The 21,661-nt window shown below is 32.0% G+C and overlaps 1 protein-coding gene across 1 annotated transcript in view; it reads right to left on the reverse strand.

The window, feature by feature from the left end:
* Positions 1 to 2,772: 2,772 nt before the first annotated feature.
* The window catches only part of LOC127720425 (uncharacterized), a 33,547-nt gene continuing 14,658 nt past the window's right edge, over positions 2,773 to 21,661 (reverse strand). The window contains exons 7-13 of the mRNA XM_052227013.1: positions 21,038 to 21,162; positions 20,258 to 20,315; positions 19,758 to 19,867; positions 18,090 to 18,869; positions 11,649 to 12,673; positions 9,805 to 9,883; positions 2,773 to 8,276 (exon numbers count right to left, since the gene is read on the reverse strand). Coding sequence (XP_052082973.1) covers positions 8,242 to 8,276; positions 9,805 to 9,883; positions 11,649 to 12,673; positions 18,090 to 18,869; positions 19,758 to 19,867; positions 20,258 to 20,315; positions 21,038 to 21,162 — 2,212 coding nt within the window. The 3' untranslated portion in view covers positions 2,773 to 8,241. The remainder of the gene's footprint in view (positions 8,277 to 9,804; positions 9,884 to 11,648; positions 12,674 to 18,089; positions 18,870 to 19,757; positions 19,868 to 20,257; positions 20,316 to 21,037; positions 21,163 to 21,661) is intronic.

Here is a 21,661-nt window from a genome sequence, read left to right on the forward strand (position 1 = left end):
AATTATCTTAATTGTTCATTAACCATTACTTTATACATAATTTAAAAGCAGTGTAAGGGAGATAATTTCAATGATGTATTTGATTTATCTCCCTTACACTGCTTTAAATTATGTTTTGTACTAAAGTATTTGTCCATTAACCAGGACAACCTTGATTTTCCCCCTTTTTTGCCCCTAATTCCTAAACGGTTTGAGCCATAACCCCCCCAAAGCAAATCCTAACCATCCCTTTGTGGTATGGAAACTTGTAGTATAATTTCAGAGAGATCCATACACCGTTCCACAGTTATTGTCTGGAAACTAGAAAATGCTTATTTTTGGCCCCTTTTTGGCCCCTAATTCCTTAACTGTTGGTACCATAACCCCCAAAATCAATCCCCACCTTCCTTTTGTGGTATTGAACCTTATGGTAAAATTTCAAAGAGATCCATTCACTTAAACTAAAGTTAGAGTGCGAAAACCAATGTGTCTTTGGACGACGACGACGACGACAACGTCATACCAATATACGACCGCAAAAATTTTTTGCGGTCGTATAAAAAAGCAATGGTGATACAATCTTTTCAAGAAATGTAAAACTTAAGTAAATATTTTTGAAATAATTAAGTAGAGATGAAAATTACCAAAATCCCTGTATCCAAGGGAGACTATAATTATAACATTCATGGTTTCAGGATTGTGGGTAAATTCATTGTTTGAGCACTAAATGAAAATACCCAGAATGCATTAGATTCAGGAACTAACATTATTTACCTTATAATATATGAAAATAGTAATATATTCAGAAAAGACTAAAAGATCACAGGACATACACTAATAGTTATAATTCTCTAAACTATATGTATAATATACACAAATATCTTAACCCTAAGATAAAAATATAATTTATTGAGTATTCTTATTTTCTCAAAATATCATTAGGAGTTAGCTACATGTATATGTAAAACTCGGTAAAACATGCAAGTCTGAAAAAGACCAATTTTACAATATTTATTGGTTATCAAAATATGCTGACAGTGAATATCAGTTAAAATAGTTAACTTTTTACAAACAAACTAATAAATCAGAAAAGATTATGAATTTTACTGGTTTACTTATCATGCTTATAAATAGGATTCATATCAATAACCCTATCATTTTTAATAAATTAATTTTTAAAGGTCGTACAAATTTTAATGTATTGATATTTTTTTTTTTTTACAAAATGGCTGGCCTCTTCAGACTTGCATTGCTTTGTAATGAACTACCTTACTTAGTTTTATTTTGATTTATTTGTAAGATTTATACAATTTAAAATTTATTGCATGTTTAAATTACAAAAAGACAATATAAACAAAGATACATAAATTATTGCACCAAAGAGAGCACTACGAGTAAAACAGGATAACAAAAATAATGCACAAAGATATTTGCTTTCCAAAAAACATTAGGTCACTCTTTTGTAAATGTTATCTGACAAAGATGACACTGTAGAGTTAAAGTTATGGTGAATTATAATATTTTTTTTCAAAAAGATATCACAAAAAAATAAAAATGGAGAGATTTTACAAACATGAATGAGAGATCTTTTAAGGTAAAACTTTACCATTGTTTAAATAAGGGGCAAAAGAACAAGATAAAATTGAGAATGTAAATGGGGAATGTGTCAAAGAGACAACAACCTGACCAAAGAGCAGAAAACAGCCCAAGGCCACCAATGGGTCTCGTGTTCAATTGGAAAACAAAGCCTTTGCATCATAAATGATTTATCTATTGGCCTTTACTATTGCATTTGGTCAATTCTATTCAGATCTCTATAAGAGCTATTTAAAGAAACCCACATCTACTGAAACCAAATTTACTCCAGTTAAACTAGGATAAAGTCATTTGAATCATGCTGTTTGATTTGAACATTTTTTTCCTGCAAGACAAAATAATTCCGAAGCTCCTGTAACAATCAATTTAATTAAAATCTGATCTTTCAATCTGCTCTGTTAGATTGTCTGGTCACCACAGTGTAAAATCTGAAAATATCCCATGAGGGGTCATGTTTAAATGACCTTATATGCAATTTTTCATCCCCAAATCATTTTGAGTGACATGTTGGCACTTTGATTACATATTTTAACCACATAACATACATTAACAACAATTGAAATTTTATTGGTATATTGATCTGCAACAAACTAATCTAATTGAGCAGAGTGAAAGATCAGAATTGCAGTAACAAAATACATGAAACTGGCCACTTGGCGAAAAATTTATCAACAATATAATGGTTTTGGGTGACAAATCATCACATGTAGCTTCTGATAACTAATGTATTTAGATTAATTAAAGCCATGTTGGAAGCTTCTGAAGTCAAGAATAAAACATATGGTCTTAAAGTTCCTTGATATAGAACGAAAATTTTAATAAATTCATAAAGACATCAATTAAACAACATGATTTAGTGATGAAACATTTGTTCTCTTAATATAATCGATGACTTATTCTAGAAAAGATCTCTTAATACCACATTCTGCATGAACTGGACATAATTAAGATGCTTAAATTTTTTTTGTCCCATAAATATGACAACGGTCTTTCATAAATGTGATTTACAATTACATTTCATGATACAGGTTTCGCAATGCATGATGTTGCAATTTACAAATAATGATTGTGATAATAGTACACTTGATGGAATTGTGCTTTTTACAAATTTACATGTAAATGTGTTTTACACTTATAAGGCTAGAAAAGACACCAATCAAGTTGTCAAATATGTATACTGTAAATTCAGAAATTATTGCGATTGTTAAAAAATGGACATAAATGCGAGTTTAATTATTGCGATTTCAGGAAAATCTGCATAAAGATATATGTTTCAGATATCAAAATGCGAGTTCTTATTATTGCGATACTCACCCAGTCGCATTATTCGCATTAATAAAAACCTCGCAATAATTTCTGAATTTACAGTAATCAATGGGTCAAAATCATTTTTTCATAAATAAGATTTCATACATGGACCATCTGAAGCAAGTTGGCTACTTTGCAACATGGTTCACTGAAAACTTTAGACATTGAATTTTGCTTTATATACTTATAAAAAAACATTCTTGTATGAATTTTCACCCATGCAAAATTCATATTTTTTTAAACTCTTTTTTAACAACAAAAAGTGACAAAAAAGTTAATTTTCATAGCGATTTCTGCTTAACTAATTTTCTTTGGCCCATTCTGTATTGAAAAGAATAAAACTGTCCCTACAAATTCCTCAAAATTTACACACTAACAAAATAATTCTATTTTCTCAAAAAAGTCCTATTCATATTCATTTTAAGTTTGCATGTACGAAACCAATATTTATGTAAAAATGTTTTGACCTTTGACAGATAAATTAACATAGATGTAAACTTTTTAAATTTCAAAGTGAGAGATCCTCATTTAAGGATTTTTTATTGGAAAATTTGCCCTAAATCTAAATTATGTTGATTTTTCTATAATATAAAATCTTACTTTTAGGAGTTAAAACTTTTGATGTTTAATCAATTCTTTCAATCAATGTTGAAATATATTCAATCTTTTATGAATTAATTACCAAAATCAGGATGTAACAATTTGTAGCTATTTTGAATGAAAGAAACAATTACCATGCATACATTGTATGTGTCAAATAACAGTGAAAGTAAAAGAAACTTGCCAATCTTACATGAAACTTGCAGAGCTTGGTTCAAAGGGGCAGACTTGAACCTCCCCTCAGGAGAATTATCTTCAGAGGATTTTCTTTAAATTTTCAAGAAATCATTGGAAAATCGCACACATGAGATTCAGAGAGTTTACACCTATGTATGAAAATGGATTATGCATATTATGAATGAAGTAATATGTATGTTTCATTAAACTGTTGACAAGTAATGTACAAAGCTACACGATTGTCCATTCTGAATGGAACTTGGATGACATTGTAGTTTTACATAAAGCACACATATTTAAATACATGTTACATTCAAAAATGTTTCATAGTACATCATTTTAATATAGTACAGTAACTTTGTTACACATTTCGCTTTAAGCTGGTTTTATTTCCACTTTTTTGGCATGTATTTAGTGGAACGTCATGATTGTATATCATAAAAATAATGCAAAGTTGCCAAAAATACATTTTAAGGTAGATCATAAGTATATATTTTTTGAAATAGAATTTTCTTATACTTAGCCAGAATGAAGATTTTACTATGCTTTTTTCAAAAATATAATAAAAAGTATGGGTCACCGTGCTATTTTTCAAGCTATGAGTCGTTGAAAATTGCCTTAATTTGGTTAGATTGTTCATGAAAAAACACATTTGTGTGCATAAAAAAAATTCTATGAGATAGAATTTTGAAATAAATTGTGAAAAGATAGGTTTTATAATATGTTTTAAGAAAATAAAAAGAAAAAATGGTGTCACTGAACTTGTTTTCTTGCTACAAGTAAAAATTAAAATTTTCCCTATCAGTCTAGTATAATTTTTTACTAAAAGAGTTATCTCTCCTTAAATGGTTCATTTGAGAAAAATGATTCTAAAATCAAAAAAAATGATATTTGTTTAAATATTTTGTATAATACAATAATTCACTAAGTTTTCTTTATATAAATAAACAGTCTAACCATTAAATTGCAAATCTGTCTCCAATTTGCAGATTTAGGCAAATAACTAGACCCATTTTGTACTGCGATTGTACAATCCAAGATGGCGGTATACAATGAATCTACCTTAAGTGGCATATTTTTATTGTTTAACTCTTTCAACTATTTCGAAAATAACTTGGTATACTTTCAATTAGTTGTATGTAATTGACTTTGAGACAATGTACCAACGTATAAAATTAAGATATCAGCTATTTCCCTCCAAACGAAATAGAATGTATCCAGATGTTTGTACAAAAGGTACTTGATTGTTGAAAATTTTAGCATACTTATCATAAAATAATGAAAATTTCCAAAAACATCAATTCAAAGTTTTAATCTTTGAGATCAGAAAGCCCAAAAATCTATTTTTAACAACTTTGCATATAATAGTTTGTCTATGACATTAACAACATACATTTGGTGACAATTTGCACTACGTTGGTATGTTGGTGGTATAATTCTACTCCATTCAATAAAATGCTCTCAGAAAATATAAAAACACATTAAAATTCTTGTAAAAGATTTCATTTAGAGTCCGAGATGACTTGTGCTGCTGTTTGTGTTTAAACACAAAAAATATATAAAATCCAATTGCTAATTTTCCATATTCAATATGGTTCAAACAAGTCACTGACTTAAGAATTATCATTCAAATCTTAGATCGAAAATGAATTTTTTTTATTCAAGTTTTTAAGATCCTTCGTGATGTGGAAAATATTGCCATTTCACTTCTATGCCTCTATTTAAAATATGATAAGTCATTAATATGTTTAAATCTGTTATCCTAATGCTAGCAATTTAAAGGTTTGGTTGGCTTGCTTGCTTTGTTTGTATAAATGTATGCTGAAGCATTGTAATTAAGCAATCAATAGATAGGCAGGACTTCAGCTTGTTTACATTATACAAAACACCCAATAACATTTAAGTATCAATAATGTATACAAGCTGAAGCCCCGCCTATCTATTGATTGCAGATGTCAATTTTAATTACAATGCTTGTGCAAACAGTTATACAAACAAAGCAAGCAAGCCAACCAAACCTTTAAATTGCTAGCATTAGGATAACAGCTTTAAGAAACAGCCCCATACTAAGTTATATTATTATTGGTCATTTTGTATGAGAATAAGGCATTTAAATGTAACTGTTAATAAAAGTTTGCAATTTGTAACATTAGGTCACAGTGACCTGTTTTTTGTAAAGAATTTGAAGCGCTCACCCAAATGCAACCCTACACAAGTTGAATGATTGTAGGTTTAGACAGTATTAATAAAAATTCTTAATTAAACAAGTCAATCTTTTATTTTTTGGTGATCTTATTTTGCTTCTAAATTTAAAAAATTAAAAAAAATCTTGAGCAAAAACAGTGACTTTGGATTTGAATGATAATTCTAAAATCAATCAGATAGGATTAAAAGCAACAAAGTGATATTATATGCCAACATTCAAAATTGATAAGATCACAAATTAGTAAATTCTTATTTTGCTTCACAAATCAGTCAAACAAATGTTCATAAGTTTTAGTGTTTAGTTTATTCCAGGAATAATAGTCTATTTGACAATTCCCATAAATGACCCTGTAATTAAAAGATTCCTTTTTCAGTTGTCTCCCTTTTTAGGAGAAACATTAATTTTCATTGACAATGGACCAGAAAGAAAAAAAATATATGTGTTTTATGTGTGTAACCTTTAAGTTTTTCAAATCTTTTAATTTACACTTAATTTTGTGTTAAGCGAAAAACTTTTGATACCAGTAGTTATTTTGCACTAAAAATTGGTTAAAATGTTGATATATCATTATCAACTTATCATGCTTTGCATGGGCAGAAGCCAATTTTGTCTAGTATAGAACCAGTCTACAATTGACAAAGGAAAGCAAGCTGTGTTAAAAGTGTGTATATAATAAAAGAATCAAATCGGTAGTTGGCAAATGGACTATTGAAGATAAATTTATCATTCTCATGGAAATCAGAAAAAAATATAATCACCGATTTTATTATGTTTTCAATTTACGAAAAGAGAAAATTACAATTTTCAATGTTGGTAAGTTTGCTGCCTCTCTAAGAAAAAAATGAATTTAACATGTCCAAGGCTAAATGTATTTCTTGACACCAATGGCTGCCGTTCATGAATGTAACATTAAAGTTTATACAAAATTCAAGATCTTGGTTCAAATTATGTCCTTTTCAAAATTTTACTTCCGACAACAAATACTGACCACTTGTTTTTCAGGTGTGAATATACAATAAATAAACAGGAAATATTTTTCTTTAAAACTATTCGCTTCATTTCAAATTATTTATTTGTATATCAGTTGCTTAACATCTTAAATAATGAACAAATCTTCACTTAAAAGTGTTTCCCCTCTCAAAAAATAAATTAAATGCTTTCTTCACATTTCAAGGAACAATAATTTTAACACCACAAGATTTCTCTATTTATAATAAATTATGACATCAAAAATTGATTTTTCCGTACATCTAACTCATGGCTCTTAACTGAAATACCATAGAATTTTATGTGATTATACAAGAACTAATACATAATATTGACTTTCATAGTTAACATTTAGAGATGATGTTCTTTTTTTTTCTCAAACTAAGTAATAAATACAAAAAACACCAAATACAAAAACACTTTTGACACTTTTCTTAAAGAAGACATTTAGTATAACTTATAAGCTTAAAGATATAAAGTATAAAATTATTCCTTAAATGAAAATGCCTAAAAAGGTCATTGTCTCATATAAGCTATTTTCCTTCTGCAGAAAAAAGGGATTTAAGCTTATAAGGGAATCATGGTTATGACTCTCATTACCAGTTTTTTTTTAAATATTAGCTTTTCAAAAAGCTTTAATTGGTGCAGGTTCATTACTATTTGAGAAATTTACTTATGCCTTTATCATAAAAGTATCATAAACCATCAAATTGACAAATGGATGGGTAGGCATCTAACAAACGAAAATTGTCTAAAATTTGGCTTGTAAATGCTTTTTCAACCATGTTTACTGGAAATATATTAATTACAGAATAATACACAATTATCTAATGTCCAATTTTCATCATAAATTAATACATATAAAATTTACAAATTTTTAAATAAATAATAAATATTGCACCTTTTGAATTTACATTTAAAGCTTTCATTTTAAATCTCTGCTTTAATAAAAAGTCCTTTCTTCTGCCTTTTAGCACATACATGTCATTTATTACAACTATGTCTGCTTTAAGTAAAATCTTATTGAAAATAATTCTGAAAAAGCATAAAAGCACAGCTTTGAAAAAATCTTAAGCATTTTATTTTTGTATCTATAGGACATAAAAACATTCTTCAAAAATCATACTAGTTACAATTATTCAAACTCCTCTAAATTAAATGATTGCATGAGATCGTCATTTCAAAAAAATTCTTACAAATACTGACTGAAAAACAACACAATTTTTTAAACTCTTGCCAAATGTTGATATATTTGAATGTGATGAGCCTTGATGATTAAGGTGATTTGGAAGACTTTTTCAACCTCTTCTCCAAAAAAAATTCTGTCCTCTGATATTTTCTTTAATAACTCTCTATCCTTTTGACTATTCTGATAAGTTTGTAACTCTCTATCCCATAGACTTTTCTGTTGAGCTTGAAGAATCTGTAAAAATAAACATAATCATTTCAATAGTTAATTGAAGAAAAAATAAATGATATATGTTACTGTAAATTAAACAAGTGAAACTGCGAGCTACTGCTCACTGATGATACCCCCGCCCAAATATTTCTGTAAACAGGAAGTTGTTGAGTGATGAATCTGAAAACGCATCACACGGTATAGATGACTTATATAAACCCTGAAACCAAATTTCAGAAATCCTTGTATTGTAGTTCCTGAGAAAAATGTGATGAAATTTTTCAACTTTGCTATCATGTGTAAAATGATACAAGTGTTTGGTAAACAGGAAGTTGTTGTGTGATGAATCTGAAAACGCATCACACGGTACGGACGGATGGATGAACTGACGGATGGACGGACAGACAGAGGTAAAACAGTATACACCCACTTTTTTAAAGCGGGGGTATAATAAAAACAGTATTCCCACACTTTTTTAAAGCGGGGGTATAAACATTTTTATTTATGCAGATAATGCGACTGTATGAGAATCACGTTATTAGGAACTCGCATTCAGAATCCTATACATATATTTGTGTGCACAATTTTATGAAATTGACATTAAAAATCGTGCATTTTTATCCATTCTACAACAATTGCAATAATAAATGGACACAATAAATTCTGAATTTACAGTATTCCTTTTATGTGTAATATGTACAAAATCAGGACAATGTAAAATCGGCAAGATTTAGAGCCTGACATATTGTATGGACACACATCTGTTGTTGAAGACAGTATGTTGTCCTCTAAATGTCTTTTAGTTATGTTTGTCATCGGGTTGCTGTCTTATTGACATATACCCCACATCTTGTTTTATTCATATACAGTAAGTCATATACTTATATGAATAAAACAAGATGTCAGGTATAAAGATGTAAAAAGAATCAGATGAAGGGCATATGAAATATTTTTTTTAACATTTATTCTTTAGCATATTTAATATAAGATCAAGCTTTTAAAGTGGGTCTCATTGGGGTCTAAGCGTGATGTTGGATTGGCTGATTTTTTGTAAGCGTGACATGTGAAAGTCAAATCATTGAGCGTGAAAACGGGTAAGGGTTTTGTCAAGCAGGACAAGTGAAATTACAAGTGTTATTATTACAATGATAAGCGGGATTCAGGAATCTGCCAAAACAATAAGCGGGATCCGGGATCAGACCCCCAAATGAGACCCCCTTTGAAGAAATGTCTTTATATATTAAATTTTGACAAATAAAACAAAATTAAAGGCACAAAAAACACTGTGTATTCCAATATTTATGTCTTTCAATATAAACGTCAACGAATACATTTTACTTTATTTCTCATAAAACTACAACTACATAGCTATAGAGAACATATCAACATAACTATAAGGTACAATTATAACATACATCAACAGATGGTTCATCCTGAATATGCATGAAATATTTGACATCAGATATTAAGTGAACATCAATCATTGAATTATATAGTAAATGTACAGATTAATACCATAATCTATTTTTTCATAATAAGTATTCAGATATACCTTTATTTTCCTCTTCCATTGATAAACTTCTTGATAAAGTTCTTTTTCTGGAACTACCACTACCTGTGCTTGATGATCCCTGAAAAAGGATACAGTTTACCGGTAATTAATTAAGGTACCTCAAAACAACTTTAATGAAAAATAATCAAATTATACTGCAATTTCACAACAATTAATAGTTGGGGCAAGTATGGACACAACATTCAAGCTTGATACACACTGAACTTGGATTGTGATTAAATATTTGACACAGCATAGGTTTCTGACACAGAATGAATGTGGTCTAAGAACTTATAAATTTTTAATTTACCTATTCAAACCATATCATTATTATTTGCTTTTATATATAAATCAGAAATAACCAATTTAAAATGGAAAATTTTAAAGAAAAAAAAAGGAAAAGAAGGGAAAAAAAAAAAAATCCCTCCCCCCAAATTTTTTGAACCCCCTTATGATTCATCACCCCAAAACTCAATCCCAGCCTTCCCTTTGTGATATGGTACCTTGCAGTACAATTTCAGAGAGATCCATACACTTGAACACAAGTTATTGTCTGGAAACTGGAAAAATGCTTGTTTTTTGGCCCCTTTTTGGCCCCAAATTCCTAAATGTTTAGGGCAATAACCCCCAAACTCAAACCCAGCTTTCCCTTTGTGATATGGAACCTTGTAGTACAATTTCAGAAAGATCTATACACTTACACACAAGTTATTGTCCTGAAACTAGAAAAATGCTTGTTTTTTGCCCCTTTTTTGCCCCTAATTCCTAAAATATTGAGGCAATTACCCCCATCATCAATCCCAGCATTCCCTTTGTGATATGGAACCTTGTAGTACAATTTCAGAGAGATCCATACACTTGAACACAAGTTATTGTTTGGAAACTAGAAAACTGCTTATTTTTGGCCCCTTTTTGGCCCCTAATTCCTAAAATTTTGAGGCAATTACCCCCAAAATCAATCCCAGCATTCCCTTTGTGATATGGAACCTTGTGGTACAATGTCAGAGAGATCCATACACTTACACACAAGTTATTGTCTGGAAGTTACAAAAATTCTTATTTTTGGCCCCTAATTCCTTAACTGTCGGTACCATAACCCCCAAAATCAATCCCAACCTTCCTTTTGTGGTATTGAACCTTATGATAGAATTTCATAGAGATCCATTGACTTAAACTAAAGTTAGAGGGCGAAAACCAATGTGTCTTCGGACGACGAAGACATCATACCAATATACGACAAATTTTTTTTGCGGTCGTATAAAAAGGAGAATAGTCTATAATGAACATTTAAATATATGGAAAAATAAGGATCTTCCTAATTTTGCATAGATTTCAAAAAACTTCATATAAAAATGAACATGCATGCATAAATGGTACTTGCACAGTGGAGGTTTTTTTTGTGTTTACTTTTACAATTTATGGTCTTGATAGGCAAAGGTTGAGGTCTTTGCACACGTAAATGGTTTTACCCTACCAAATTTTGTGCCTATACCAAGTCTAGCTATCTTAACCATGTGTTATTTTTTTGTCTTTGTATATTATATACTTTTTCAAAGGAGTCTCATGTGTTGTAAGGTAGTGTGGTCTGTTGAACTGTCCAATAATTTTGATAATTCCTATCATCCCTTTTTTCTTGATTACGGGTGAATTTATTTGACGGTAACAAAAATATTTGACTATGATAATTTGATTGAAAAAGAAAGATGAAATAATATGAAAACAATGTGCAAAAGGTTCTACTCTAAATCTCCTTCAAGAAAATTTTAACCTCGGAGGTTTTAAAAGTTGGAATTATATATATGTTTTTTTTTATATTTAATGATATAAAAATAAGAGTTCAATACCTCTTCCTTTCTTTCTAACAAAGGCATAACAACACTTGCTGCTGATCCTTCACTAACTGCTCCCTCACTTGTAGCCCCTTCACTTGCACCTCCCTCACTGATGGCCTCTTCACTACTCCCAGAAGACGGCCCCGCCACCATTGTTTCGTCAAACACTGGTTCAGGTGGAGGCAAAACCTCATGTGGTCTTGGAATGCTTATCAGTGGGTTTGAAGGAGTTATTGATTCCTGAGTCTCATTCATAATGGAATTAGCATCAAGTGTACTAAGAGGATCAAATGAGATCTGCTCCCCTGTCTCGATAACAGCACACTCGACTGGTAGTTGTATTCCATCATTGCCTTCTGCTCTTCCAATGCTCGTATGAACTTCTTCATTACTTTGTGAGGTATATGTTATTGCATTTTGCCTCTGGGACAAATGGACGGATGGGTGTATGATATTATGACCTTCATCCTTTGGTCTTGCTCCAGTTTCAATACCATGCAGTGCAAGCTGTTGCCAATATGATACGTTTCCATTCTCCAAATCTTCCTGACTTTCCTGAGAAATGATTGGCAAGGACCTTACTCTACCATTACTATCTTTCCCATTGTCTAAGTCACCCTCCACAATGAATACATTTGGCGGCAACGTAGTTCTGTTACTTCTTCTCTGTTGATGTTGTTGGGAAGCATTTAATGGATCTGCCATGATACCCTCATCATCACAACTGTAAAATCCAGTGCTATCACTGAACAATGGATGAGACATTCCTATGCTATCACTGAACATAGGATGAGACATTCCAGTGCTATCACTGAACATAGGATGAGACATTCCAGTGCTATCACTGAACATAGGATGAGACATTCCAGTGCTATCACTGAACATAGGATGAGACATTCCAACGCTATCACTAAACATTGGATAGGAAATTCCTGATGGAACTGTTTTGAAGCTATCATCAGCACCTGCAGACGCCATATCATTTCCACTCTCTAGTTGTGAGTTACGAGGTGAACTCCTTCTTGAAAATGGTTCAACTATTAATAAATAAAACTGTACTATTATACTTTTCAAAAGCAAATATGGTTACTTATAACTTATACTTATACAGTGAGTATTGCTCAGTCTTTAGATTTTTTATGTATTGTTTTTGGACTTGTTTTTCATTTTGTTGTCTTCTTTATTTTTGCCATGGGGTTGATATTTTTCCCATCTAAATTTTGAGTTTTGAATGTCCCATGTTATCTTCCTTTTTTTATTTTTTTTTTATAAATTTGCATATGAAGATTGTTTTTTTTATTTCTTGTACATCAATGTTCATTTTGTTGTTGCAGTCTGAGACAACAAATCAAAATAATTCAAATGTTTAATAAAATGCTCCGTAGGGCGCAGCTTGATACGACCGCAGAGGTCAAACCCTGAACAGTGGGGGCAAGTATGGACACAACATTCAAGCTTGATACAGCTCTGAATTTGGATTGTGATTAAATATTTGACACAGCATAGGTTTCTGACACAGAATGAATGTGGTCTAAGAACTTAAAAATTTTAAATTGGACATTCACCTATTATGGTCCAATATCCAAAATCTAAATACATGGTTAGATTCAGCATATCAAAGAACCCCAAGAATTCAATTTTTGATGAAATCAAACAAAGTTTAATTTTGGACCCTTTTGACCTCAATGTGGACAAAGTTGATAACGGGGCCCAAAAATCAAAAATCTAAATACATGGTTAGATTCAGCATATCAAAGAACCCCATATATTCAATTTTTGTTGAAATCAAACAAAGTTTAATTTTGGACCCCGATTTGGACCAACTTGAAAACTGGGCCCATAATCAAAAATATAAATACATGTTTAGATTCAGCATATCAAAGAACCCTAAGAAATCAATTTTGTTATGGACACAACATTCAAGCTTGATACAGCTCTGAATTTGGATTATGATTAAATATTTGACACAGCATAGGTTTCTGACACAGAATGAATGTGGTCTAAGAACTTAAAAATTTTAAATTGGACATTCACCTATTATGGTCCAATATCCAAAATCTAAATACATGGTTAGATTCAGCATATCAAAGAACCCCAAGAATTTAATTTTTGATGAAATCAAACAAAGTTTAATTTTGGACCCTTTTGACCTCAATGTGGACAAAGTTGATAACGGGGCCCAAAAATCAAAAATCTAAATACATGGTTAGATTCAGCATATCAAAGAACCCCATATATTCAATTTTTGTTGAAATCAAACAAAGTTTAATTTTGGACCCCGATTTGGACCAACTTGAAAACTGGGCCCATAATCAAAAATCTAAATACATGTTTAGATTCAGCATATCAAAGAACCCTAAGAATTCAATTTTTGTTAAAATCAAACTAAGTTTAATTTTGGACCCTTTGGACCTTAATGTAGACCAATTAGAAAACGGAACCAAAAATTAAGAATCTAAATACACGGTTAGATTCGGCATATCAAAGAACCCCAATAATTCAATTTTTGATGAAATCAAACAAAGTTTAATTTTGGACCCTTTGGACCTCAAAGTGGACCAACTTGAAAACTGGGCCCATAATCAAAAATATAAATACATGTTTAGATTCAGCATATCAAAGAACCCTAAGAAATCAATTTTGTTATGGACACAACATTCAAGCTTGATACAGCTCTGAATTTGGATTATGATTAAATATTTGACACAGCATAGGTTTCTGACACAGAATGAATGTGGTCTAAGAACTTAAAAATTTTAAATTGGACATTCACCTTTTATGGTCTAATATCCAAAATCTAAATACATGGTTAGATTCAGCATATCAAAGAACCCCAAGAATTCAATTTTTGATGAAATCAAACAAAGTTTAATTTTGGACCCTTTTGACCTCAATGTGGACAAAGTAGATAACGGCGCCCAAAAATCAAAAATATAATTACATGGTTAGATTCAGCATATCAAAGAACCCCATATATTCAATTTTTGTTGAAATCAAACAAAGTTTAATTTTGGACCCCGATTTGGACCAACTTGAAAACTGGGCCCATAATCAAAAATCTAAATACATGTTTAGATTCAGCATATCAAAGAACCCTAAGAATTCAATTTTTGTTAAAATCAAACTAAGATTAATTTTGGACCCTTTGGACCTTAATGTAGACCAATTTGAAAACGGAACCAAAAATTAAGAATCTAAATACACGGTTAGATTCGGCATATCAAAGAATCCCAATAATTCAATTTTTGATGAAATCAAACAAAGTTTAATTTTGGACCCTTTGGACCTCAATGTGGACCAATTTAAAAACAGGGCCCAAAATCCAAAAGCTTAATACACGGTAAGATTCAACATATTAAAAAACCCCAAGAATTCAAGAATAAAACCCCATTGAAATTGGTCAAGAAATAAGCAATTTATACAAAGTATCTTCTTTTGCACAATACTGTGCAATAAAATATTTCTTGCTATTGCGCAATACTGTACAATTGACAATTTCTTGCTATTGCGCAATATTGTGCTATTGGATATTTCTTGCTATTGCGCAATACTGTGCAATTGAAGATTTCTTGCTATTGCGCAATACTGTGCAATTGAAAATTTCTTGCTATTGCACAATACTTATTATATAATAAATTACACATCCTGTTTGGTGTGTATCTCCTACCATATCATTATTATTTGCTTTTAAATATAAATCAGAAATAACCAACTTAAAATGGAAAATTTTAAAAGAAAAAAAAAAGGAAAAAAAAAAATCCCCCCCCAAATTTTTTGAACCCCCTTATGATTCATCACCCCCAAACTCAATCCCAGCCTTCCCTTTGTGGTATGGTACCTTGCAGTACAATTTCAGAGAGATCCATACACTTGAACACAAGTTATTGTCTGGAAACTTGAAAAATGTGTTTTTTGGCCCCTTTTTGGCCCCACATCCCTAAATGTTTAGGGCAATTACCCCCAAACTCAAACCCAGCTTTCCCTTTATGATATGGAACCTTGTAGTACAATTTCAGAAAGATCTATACACTTACACACAAGTTATTGTCCTGAAACTAGAAAAATGCTTGTTTTTTGCCCCTTTTTTGCCCCTAATTCCTAAAATATTGAGGCAATTACCCCCATCATCAATCCCAGCCTTCCCTTTGTGGTATGGTACCTTGCAGTACAATTTCAGAGAGATTCATACACTTGAACACAAGTTATTGTTTGGAAACTAGAAAAATGCTTATTTTTGGCCCCTTTTTGGCCCCCAATTCCTAAACGTTTATGGCAATTACCCCCATCATCAATCCCAGCTTTCCCTTTGTGATATGGAACCTTGTAGTACAATTTCAGAAATATCCAAACACTTACACACAAGTTATTGTCATGAAACTAGAACAAGAGTGCACACGCTGAAATGTCTCGCCTTCTTTACTAATCATTGATATTATGTTGATAGTCCTAAATATAAAGCTTTATTACAACTGTCACATAAACTTAACATTAACCAAGTAAACTAAACATTGACCAATGAACCATGAAAATGAGGTCAAGGTCAGATGAACCATGCTAGGCAGGCATGTACAGCTAACAATTCTTCCATACAACAAATATAGTTGACCTATTGCTTATAGTTTAAGAAAAACAGACGAAAACACAAAAACTTAACACTGAGCAATGAACCTTGAAAATGAGGTCAAGGTCAAATAAAACCTGCGTGACTGACATATAGATCATAAAATATTTCCATACACCAAATATATATAGATTTGAACTATTGCATATAGTATTAGAAAAAAAGACCAAAACTCAAAAACTTAACTTTGACCACTGAACCATGAAAATGAGGTCAAGGTAAGATGACACCTGCCAGCTAGACATGTACACCTTACAATCATTCCATACACCAAATATAGCTGACCTATTGCATGCAGTATTAGAAAGAAAGACCAAAACTCAAAAACTTAACTTTGACCACTGAACCATGAAAATGAGGTCAAGGTCAGATGACACCTGCCAGCTAGACATGTACACCTTACAATCATTCCATACACCAAATATAGTAGACCTATTGCATACAGTATAAGAAAAACAGACCAAAACACAAAAACTTAACTATAACCACTGAACCATGAAAATGAGGTCAAGGTCAGATGACACCTGCCAGTTGGACATGTACACCTTACAGTCCTTCCATACACCGAATATACTAGACCTATTGCTTATAGTATCTGAGATATGGACTTGACCACGAAAACTTAACCTTGTTCACTGATCCATGAAATGAGGTCGAGGTCAAGTGAAAACTGTCTGACGGGCATGAGGACCTTGCAAGGTACGCACATACCAAATATAGTTATCCTATTACTTATAATAAGAGAGAATTTAACATTACAAAAAATCTGAACTTTTTTTTCAAGTAGTCACTGAACCATGAAAATGAGGTCAAGGACATTGGACATGTGACTGACGGAAACTTCGTAACATGAGGCATCCATATACAAAGTATGAAGCATCCAGGTCTTCCATCTTCTAAAATATAAAGCTTTTAAGAAGTTAGCTAACGCCGCCGCCGCCGCCGCCGTAGCCGCCGCCGCCGCCGCCGCCGGATCGCTATCCCTATGTCGAGCTTTCTGCAACAAAAGTCGCAGGCTCGACAAAAATGCTTGTTTTTTGCCCCTTTTTTGGCCCCTTATTCCTAAAATTTTGAGGCAATTACCCCCAAAATCATTTACAGCATTCCCTTTGTGATATGGAACCTTGTGGTACAATGTCAGAGAGATCCATACACTTACACACAAGTTATTGTCTGGAAGTTACAAAAATGCTTATTTTTGGCCCCTAATTCCTTAACTGTCGGTACCATAACCCCCAAAATCAATCCCAACCTTCCTTTTGTGGTATTGAACCTTATGGTAAAATTTCATAGAGATCCATTCAATTAAACTAAAGTTAGAGTGCGAAAACTAATGTGTCTTTGGACGACGACGACGACAACGACGACGCCAACGTCATACCAATATACGACCGCAAAATTTTTGCGGTCGTATAAAAATCGTGTTTAAGACTATGCTTACCGAACTATAACATTCCAAGACACACTTGCATTTTTTTCAGAGCCAATAAAAATCTTTATATAACCATAGTTGAGCTCATTATTTTTTAGGAAACTGGATTTAAAAGGAGAAAAGAACCTCTAGTGGATAGTTGTCAGTGGCGGATCCAGAAATTTTCATAAGGGGGGGCCCACTGACTGCACTAGAGGGGGCCCGCTCCAGTCATGCTTCAGTGATTCCCTAAATAATCAACCAAATTAATCTCACAAAAGGGGGGGGGGGTGTGGGCCCACCCCCACCTAAATCTGCCTCTGGTTGTCACAGTGGCAATCATACCACATCTCCTTATTTTTATACTTATTGAAGAAAATTGAATATCTGGTGATTTTTGTGTAAGGAAGACCTATTTTACCTTTCAAAGTTGGTCTATCTGACTCTTTAGACGTAGCACCAAACAAATTTGATTTTTTAGGAGTAGATGGCAAGCTAAAACTTGTCTCCTGTGTATTTTTCTTCCTGAATTTGAGCCAATTCAGATCCACCGAGTACCCCTTTTTAGATTTATCCAGATATCCTCTCATTTTGTGGTATCTTTTTGGTGTTCTACTTCCACTTTTAGCTCTATTTTCATTTTCATTCATTCTCTTGACTTTGGTTATACTCAAATCTTTATCATCTGCAGGCAAATGTTTCTTGACTTTTGTAATGCTGTCTGCAGCATCGTCGCTGGGTGTTGCACTCATTAGCAAATCTTCACAGGACAATTGCTTTACATCTGTGGATTCTGAATCAAGTTCACCTTTACCTTGACCTTTATCATGACCTTTTTCATCATATCTTGCTTTTAAACTAGTTGAATCTATATCTGCTGCTTGATTTGTTTGTCTGGCATCTAGTTCATCCGAGACGGATTTGACCACTGTTTCTTCATCACCTTTCGGTTCTAAAGCTAATGTCTTTACACCAGTTTCGTTTTCATCCATTTCAACAATAACTTCTGTTATTCTATATTTAGCACATGTGGCTTCATGATCCTTAGATGAATTTGAGCTTGATTTGCTACTGTCCAAACTTGAGTCAATGTTTGTAATACTTGTAAGTTCATGATCTTCTTCACGAGAATTACGAGTAACAGAGTGTCCTCTATCACTTCCATTCTCAACTGGAGGGACAGGGGAATAGCGTCTACCAACTGAAAGTTTAAAATGCATACTTAAAATTATTTGGTAAATATTTAAATTAAAAATAACAAATTTTTTTTTTTTTCAAAATGAAAGTCCCTTTTATCTTATGAATATCACTTTCATTGTTTGAGAAATAGTTTCTGTTTCAAGAATAGCTTATAATCTCTTTGGTTTAAAATTTCCAATCAACATAAAAATCAAAGAATTGTTTATACATATACAGTCTCTAAATAGTAAATTTTTTAATTGAAATAATTTTCACTTATTTGCTTTCATAAGAAATCAAAAATGCTAATAGCTAGGTTTTTACATTGAAATACTACACCAATAAAAAAGTTCCATAAAATAGTTGTGGGTGAAACTTTTCATAACCTCAACATTACAATACATGCTGCAAAGGTTTTTGTTTTTACATATACAATATTCGTACAGTGGAGGAAAATATAAAATTTATTTGACAAGCTTTAGATACAGAGTTCTCCTGTTTCGTAGAGAGTACAAATATATTTTATATTTTCCTACACTGTGTTAATATTGTTTAAATCCTGCAATTTAACATTGAACTTAAACATATATTTTGTTTCCATCCAAATTGTTGAATTTGTTTTTAAATGAAACTGACATGACTAAAATGCAGACCGCTATCAGGACCCCCAAATTGAACTGGGTGCATAATTTACTAAATGGTATGTAAACAGTAATTTGAACATAATCAGTCGTTCACAACAGAAGCGGGATACCAGGAGACTATAAACACATATATACGTTTATTGCTTCATGTTATCTGTCAACTTTTATTGGTATAGTAGAGAGGTCCATTGCAGGATAAAATAATACTGGTAATTGCTAACAATCATTTGAAATTATAAGTGTAAACATGTATCTATTTTACTAACCTTTAAACAACTTAAGAAAAGTAGCACAGCACCATTTCTTTCTGAACACATAAATCAATATGGCCGACGCGGACAAGATAAGCAGGGATGAAAGTATTACACCTATCAACCTGCAATAAAAACATGTATTACAAACTCTTTTAAATATTCACAAATAAGACATCTCTTTTTTTTAACAATATATAAATAATTGTTGATCTTTGCACCTCTTAATACCATTCATAGCAATCTTGACAAAGCACATTTGTTCTAAACACATGTATGTGTAAAAAGTAAGATATTGACACATACAATAGAGCCCAAAAGCATGACACCAATAATAACATCATGGCATCCAGCTAATGCTAGTCCACTGTGGCCTCTTTAATTTCTTTTGTATCAAAAGGAGTTTAAAAGTTATTCTTCATATAGAGTTTGCATGTGTTTTAAAACTTTAAAATTTTCATGTCTTCGTTTTGTCACTTTTAAAGAATTGTTAATAAATATATTTATATAATTACCAGATATACATATGGTGTAATCCATCACCATCTCCCCCTAGTCTGGTACCATTGGCTCCTGAAATTTAACATGTTTTAAATACAAACTTAGGAAATCCAAACATGCCTTCAAACCTTATATGTCTACATTCACAATTGCTGTCAATTAAGAAGTTGATTGCTCTTCGAATTTACAGTTGATTTCCTAATACATGCAGAGTAAGAGTTTGGTTGGTTTGATTGCCTTGCTTGCTTTCTTTGTATTTATGTTTGCTCAAGCATTGTAATTAAGATTGACATCTGCAAACAATATAAGTAGGCAGAGTTAAACCTGTATATAGGTAAATTTGATTCTTTAATAGTGTCCAATCGAATTTAAGTATGATTTATACAAGTTTAACTCTGCCTTTATGTTTTGTTTTCAGATGTCAATCTTAATTACAATGCTTGAGCAAACATTAATACAAACAAAGCAAGCAAGCCAACCAAACCTATAACTTGCTAGCATTATAATAACAGCTGCAATCATAACAAGAACTCCCGTCAGTTAAGGATCACATTTATTGATTTTCTATGATCATTTGCATTTGGTGGCTTAAGTGGTTTAGGAAGTATGATAGCTCACAGTTCTTGACTAACAAAAGAAACAAATGTCAGTGTTCAATTAACCTTAACCAATCATTACTGAAAAAATCTTTATCTAGTCTACAGTGTTTAAGTTATGTATGTGGAACGTCTTTGACTATTCTGCGAGAACAATTTCAGTCAAGTTTTGATGATTCTTAGTGAAATTCTACTAACCATGATCAGTCTGATCTGTGGTGGGTGGGGGAGTGGGAGGAGGACCGTCCTTGGCTGTTCTTGGGCGACACTTCCTATCTGCCTTAGATGATCCTGGATGAGCCTCTACTTGATGACGTGTACACCTAAATTTAAAAAACAATATAATTATACTGATTTCAATACACAATTACATTATATTGTTCAGTGAACCACAAAATATGGGTCAAAACGCTTATTTCGCATGTATTTTAGAAAGTTCATATGATAATGAAATGTGTACTGAGTTTCAAGTTTATGTGACTACAATTTATAGTGAACTACCTTTACCCAAACCTGTACACGACGTGTGCCACATTTGGAGCAGGATCTGATTACCCTTCCGGAGCACCTGAGATCACCCCCAGTTTTTGGTGGGGTTCGTGTTGCTTAGTCTTTAGTTTTCTATGTTGTGTTTTGTGTACTATTGTTTGTCTGTTTGTCCTTTTTAGCCATGGTGTTGTCAGTTTATTTTCGATTCATGAGTTTGAATGTACCTCTGGTATCTTTCGCCTCTCTTGTACTGATAAGGGACAGATTAACAGAACAGATGGATGCACAGACCGGTAAACAAAATGTCTCCATAAAATTAAAGGCACAGCAAAA

Source organism: Mytilus californianus, unplaced genomic scaffold, assembly GCF_021869535.1.
Source record: "Mytilus californianus isolate M0D057914Y unplaced genomic scaffold, xbMytCali1.0.p SCAF_11, whole genome shotgun sequence".
Classification (NCBI taxonomy): domain Eukaryota; kingdom Metazoa; phylum Mollusca; class Bivalvia; order Mytilida; family Mytilidae; genus Mytilus; species Mytilus californianus.